Source organism: Lethenteron reissneri, chromosome 24, assembly GCF_015708825.2.
Source record: "Lethenteron reissneri isolate LAM-NWPU_2019-01 chromosome 24, ASM1570882v1, whole genome shotgun sequence".
In the NCBI taxonomy this organism is placed as follows: Eukaryota; Metazoa; Chordata; class Hyperoartia; order Petromyzontiformes; family Petromyzontidae; genus Lethenteron; species Lethenteron reissneri.
The window spans coordinates 3,184,000-3,189,999 of NC_083802.1; the positions used below are offsets into that span (position 1 = coordinate 3,184,000).

A 6,000-nucleotide genomic window follows, 5' to 3' on the forward strand; every position below is an offset into this window, starting at 1 on the left:
CACGAAGGATACGTAAACAGGAAAGTCAACAGTTGCCGAAACCACAGCTGCAAAGTGCACACCCAATCCATCCTCACCGCCATCCTGCGTTTGGCATTTCACTGTGGACTCCTGTTCTTGGTTACGGTCCTGGTTTTCTATGAAGATATTTTGGATTTCGCATTTTTAAACATTTATTACAGTCGAGCAACGTATGATAATCATTTTACTTTTTCACAACTATTCTAATTCACGCAACTATTAAATGACAGCTTTAGTAACACACGTACGAAATAGGCCCAGATAATACTTTTCTAAATATTGACGTACACTTAGGAGCTTTTAGAGCCTCCTACAGACCCATGCTTGTAATAATCTTTAAGATCTGCTCACAAGACAGTTTTTGAGAAGTTTTAGTTATTTTATTTCTCTGTTATTTTTTAAATTGATCCATTCCATGCCGTTAGCCAACAACACGAGAACAAGCGGCCTTGCAGAGGAGAAATGTGGCATGGCACGCTTTGCAACACGCTGAGATGTGGACTCGTTCGCAGAGCCAAACCGCTGAGCCATGGCCTTGGAGGAAATGCAGAAACTTTGAGACCACCCATCCTCCTCGTGTTGACGTTCAGAACCGGCAGCAGACATCAGGCATGCCTTCCTCTGCTCTTCAATTGCATTTGACTTCTAAATATGTTCTCTACTTGACATTTCAACGCAGTATTTTCATTCGCTGCATGTCCAAGGAGGTGGAATTGTATCGTTTTCCACTTCATTTCCACGCTTTCAGCCACTTTCCACTGTGCATGTCGCCCCCCACCGTTAAAATGCTCCCTGCGATGGTGTCGCACAGGCACGACTCTGTGTGTATGCACGTTTGCACACGAGCACGGCACGCACGCACTGCCGCCCTTACGCAACGACTTCACAAGGTCAGCAGATACAATGTGACCTACGAATCATTCCGCTGCTGGCAACTGGAATCCCAGCACAGCGAGGGCTCGGGTGTGGCTCAGACATTTCCGTGCCAGGATAAGCACCGCGACTGTCATCTGGATGCACTTATCACAACTCCGACCATGTGCTCTTGAGGATTTATCTTACCGCGTCGTCTATCACATTCTCTGAATGGCAGTCATGAGCATTATGAACCTGATAGGGTCTCTGCGAATACTAACCCATCCGAATCCAGTTATTAATACCCAGCAGCACGTCCCAATGCAAGAGATGCATAGAGGGCTGGATTATCAAGAGGGTGAATAACTCTTAATGGGATTATGGTCCGAATGTAAAATTAAGACGTAAGAAGATAGAATCAACAGGATGAAAGCAGTTGATTGTAGGTTTTCTCATGCAGCTTGATGAAGTGTTGATCTATACTTCTGAAGACGTTACAATGAAACGCGGTGTCGTCAGTGTAAGCATGTGACGAGCTCCACGCTGGAGAAAGATCAATAGACAAGACGAATAGGGTCAGCTACAAGGTGGATAATACAGTGCAGAAACATGAGATGTGGCGACAGCTTTTGGAGGCCTTCATCTAGCAGCGGACTGATCTTGGCTGATGATGATGACACGGCAAAGATCCGAGCTGCGCTGGTGATGATAGATAATGCCACGCAATGAAAAGGGAAAAAAATGACACAAGCGTGTCCTGCCCACTCCACAGAGTATGGCGTGCTTTGGCAGTGACTTGCAGGAGAAATTCTGTGGCTAAGGAATCAGACTACTGACTCACACAGCAGCCCACTCGGCCTCCCCGTCGTCACGCAGTGACTGAAGCGAGGGTAAATACTTGCAGACCACAGCTGTCTGTACCCTACATCAACGTGCAATGTGTCACGCCGAGATGTGCAAAGCATGGCAGGTCACCGAATACTTTCCATGTTTAACGAATAGCACACTATATGTTCCGTGTCATTTGCCAAAGCATGCGTAACATGCTTTGTAAATAGCAGCTCTGGTTTTTCTGAATTTCTTTCTTGGTGTTGAGTGATTTAGTCACAGCTATTTTGTTTTGTTTCACTAATGATGCACGTACTAAGTGTTGTCTTTATTCTTAAGGCAGGGTTACATTGAAGAGCCTTTGCCCTTCGCTGTCATCATGACTCTCCCCTTTAATGATCATCAATAATTACACTGCCATAACTTAAAGGGCTTCTAGTTTTTTTTCTCTCCCAAGCTTAGGTATCTCATATATGAACCATTCGTATTCATATATGTCAGCAGCATATCTGTTAATTGCATGCACATACATCATACACACAACAAAGATCCACTCATTAAACCAATACAGTTTTGTTATTATATGTAGGCTGGAAAGGTTATATGATCAGCCACACGTTTAACCATAGTTGCCTCTACAGCGCTAACACACATCACCACATTTGATTTCTGAGCTGGATCTTAAAAGCGAAGATCCAAGCCAAGTTCGTATATAAAAAGACAAAGATCCCCCGTATAGCCTTAACAGACTGTAGGGGCAAAGCGAGCATCTATGAAGGCCTGCAATGGTACACGAGTGGGTGGGTTGCCAGCACCACGCCCGACCGCCTTTGTCTCCCCCAGTGGGCAATGTGTTTTACACACCACACCAGCTACTAATTTGAGGCTGAGTCGGCCAAAAGTGGGTCCAGGACCGGTTCAGACAATCGTCACTGGTGTCTGGTCGTGAGCGGGAATCGAACTTAGGTGGTCGAGTTTGTAGCGCAGCGTAGCGCTAACCACTCCACCAATATCATAAAAAAATACAAATATCCCCCGTATAGTCTTAACAGACTGTTGGGGCAAGTGCTGTTAGCGAGCACCTATGAAGGCCGGAACGCTACACGAGGGAGTGGGTGGCCAGCACCACGCCCGACTGTCTTTGTCTCCCTAGTGACGATGTTTACACACCGCACCAGGTACTTATTTTAGGCTGAGTCAACCTAGGGGAGGCCCGGGACCAGTTCAGATTGGCCGTGAGCGGGAGTCGAACTTCGGTCGTCGCGTTTGTAGCGCAGCGCTTGAACCACGACTCCGATAGCATGCACATATACACACCCACATATACACACCCACATATACACACCCACATATACACACCCACAATCTAATGGGCATTTAGACTGAGTATACAGACACTGTTGATATATATTTCACAAAATTGTTCAGAAATATGTGCCATGGACAATTTATAAATTCCAATGTCCTGAGTGACATAATTTGAGTGTTAATGCTAATTGGTAGAGGAATGTATGATTCACTTCAACCAACTGGCTCCACACGCAGACTGGAAAATATAAGTTAACACTCGTTTTTTTGTTCTTTGGCTCGAATAGAAACCAGATTGTACGGCTTATACGATATGCGGCAACTGTACTGCATTGTCATTGCACATGTATGTACATGTTTATTACAGTGAATTCGCATTCAGAAGGGGCTAAACAAACATTATGGTTGCACAGAGGAAGAAAAGAAGCCAAAAGTTCAATAACACAGCTGCCATTGCCATTGCATGTGCAATTTGGTGGCATATCTCCAACAGTGTCCACAGCACCAATTCTGTTTAATGAGCAATTAAGGTGCACGACATGTGAAAATAATTATTGCACTTCACTGTTCCACGCTTTTTCATTCTTGCTGCATGTTTAGTCGGCAACTGCCAAATGCCACTCATATCGGGAGGGCTTTTTGTATGACATCACGAGAAATGCATTCACTATTACATTTAGATTTTTTTAAGTACTGTACAGTGATTTTTCAAGTTCATTGTGCTCTCCCCTAGGAATTGTGAATTGTCATTGTGACGTGAAGGTCTACCCGCCCGTGGTGTCAATCCACTCCTGGATAGGGCCTTCCCCACCCCTTGTTGCGACATTTGAGAAACATTTAACCATACTTTACCACGCCGGTCAGTGCGGTTTATTGGCGAAGGTGGTGGTAGAACAGCACGGTGTATTTTGGCGCACTGCCCTCTGCTGACCACAACGCCTTCCACACCTGTTCTATGCATGATGGTCACGCAGCCCAAGCACTATCCAGGCTCAACCATGCTTAGGCTTCGATGTGTGACGGGAATTCTGGATTTGTTGGTCATTGGCCATGATGTGCTTTGTTATGTTGTCAGAGAGCAGCTTGTGTGGTGACTGTGGAAGTGGGGGTCACTGCAGTGCGGTAAACACTTTGCAACAGTAGTTATCATTACAGAATGTTTGCTGTAGCTTCCCATAAATGTTTACTCGTTTAATGCAACATTAAAAAAAACTTCATCACACTACAAACATTCCCGTGAAGGTATATATATATATATATTTTTAAAGAGTAGGAAAATGTCAAAACTAAGGTTCTTTAAGCTGTACCTAATGCAGCTTTATAAACGATTACCCTAACTGCTGTAATTACCAGCGCATGATGCAATTGCTGAGTTTGAGGTTTTTGAATAATTGCTTGTGTATGTTTACTCGGGACATTTAAAGCCAGCGTTCGCAGAGATCAAAGCTGGCCGCGTTAACAGTAGCCCCTTTTGCTACTTGTTAAATCTCGGGAACACATTGTTTCTACGACATTGCTAATAGCAGGCGTATAGTAAGAACAATATGTCCGTGTGTGTGTGGCCGTGATTGAAAGCGATTAACATGGAGACTGCAACTCTTCCACGCCAAGCGCCATGCATGCGGATGACTTGGCAAGACAATTGCGCCGAGAGGAAAGTACAAAGACAACTTTGAAAAGTTCACTCCGGCAAATGCCAAGTGATCCACAAGGGAATGTTAAAGCAAAATACATTTTTTTAAATGGCTTTTGCGCACCAGTGTGTTGCTAAGCCAGCGTAAATACGCGTGCTTAATAGCGAAGAGGTCACAACCACAATCGCGTACAATGAGTTAATGCGCGTCAACATTCATCCATCAATGACTGTGTATTGTACAGGGTGATGGTCCATATGTGCTGCGACCCCCAATTAATTGACCCCGAACATTGCTGTTCCTTAGCAAATTAATTTCGGTTTTAAATAAAGCTCTGCTTCAAAAATATTACGTTTCAGAGAATTAAATGTTGCTTCACAAGACAAGCGAGCCAACCTGTACATCAATATGCTGTGTGTGTGTGAAGAGGTTACGGGATGCTCTGGTTCAGTGCAGAGTGTGGTGCAGCAGCAGCAGCAGCGGCGGCTCTTACATTGCAGGTCCACGCGTGCCCAAGCGCCGACGCAGAGCGCGCACAGGAGCAGGGAGACCCTCCTCGCATCGCCCATCGTCTTCATCAACGTGCAAGAGGAGCTTCCTCAAGTCCTCTCGCTTGATGTACTCGCTGTCCGGGCTTCCTCCAAGAGAACCTGCGGTTGTGGTGTGGACGTGAACACGCGTTGGTTGATAACACACGCAGTGGTCTGCTGCCTCTCAAACTCTGATTTTGCCGTGGGGTGGACCACTGGGGTGGCTTCACCCGGGGCTCTGGTTTCGCCTGTTGCGTTCTCAAGATCCTGCAGTTTGACTGCCTCAATTCTCCGCTTGCCCGAGAATATCACAGCCACCCCCAACACGTACACCCCACCCCGTCCCATCCCCGTGCATCTTAACCCACACGCCCGCCCACTCCCACTCCACCCCGCAGCCTCCCTCCACCTCCACCCCACAGCCTCCCACGAACTCCCCCCCCCCCCCTTCAACACAGTCAGTTCCCAGCTGAGCCCAACAACGCTGCCCCCTGGCCCACTCCTGCAGCGCCCCAGCGCGTGAGACGTCGCAATGACGCGTCTCGTGCCCCCCCCCCACACGCGAGACGTCGCAATGACGCGTCTCGTGCCCCCCCCCCCCACACACGCGAGACGTCGTCTCGTGCCCCCCCCCCACACACGCGAGACGTCGTCTCGTGCCCCCCCCGCCCCCCACACGCGAGACGTCGCAATGACGCGTCTCGTGCCCCCCCCCCCACACACGCGAGACGTCGCAATGACCCGTCTCGTGCCCCCCCGCCCCCCACAAGTGAGACGTCACAATGAACCGTCTCGTGCCCCCCCCTCCTCACACGTGAGACGTC

At 47.6% G+C, this 6,000-nt stretch overlaps 1 protein-coding gene across 1 annotated transcript in view; it reads right to left on the reverse strand.

Annotated features, from left to right (window-relative positions):
* The window catches only part of LOC133346422 (thrombospondin-3-like), a 75,932-nt gene extending 70,469 nt beyond the window's left edge, over positions 1-5,463 (reverse strand). Inside the window, exon 1 of the mRNA XM_061557980.1 lies at positions 5,140-5,463. Within this exon, the coding sequence (XP_061413964.1) occupies positions 5,140-5,224 (85 nt within the window). The 5' untranslated portion in view covers positions 5,225-5,463. The remainder of the gene's footprint in view (positions 1-5,139) is intronic.
* Positions 5,464-6,000: the final 537 nt, after the last annotated feature.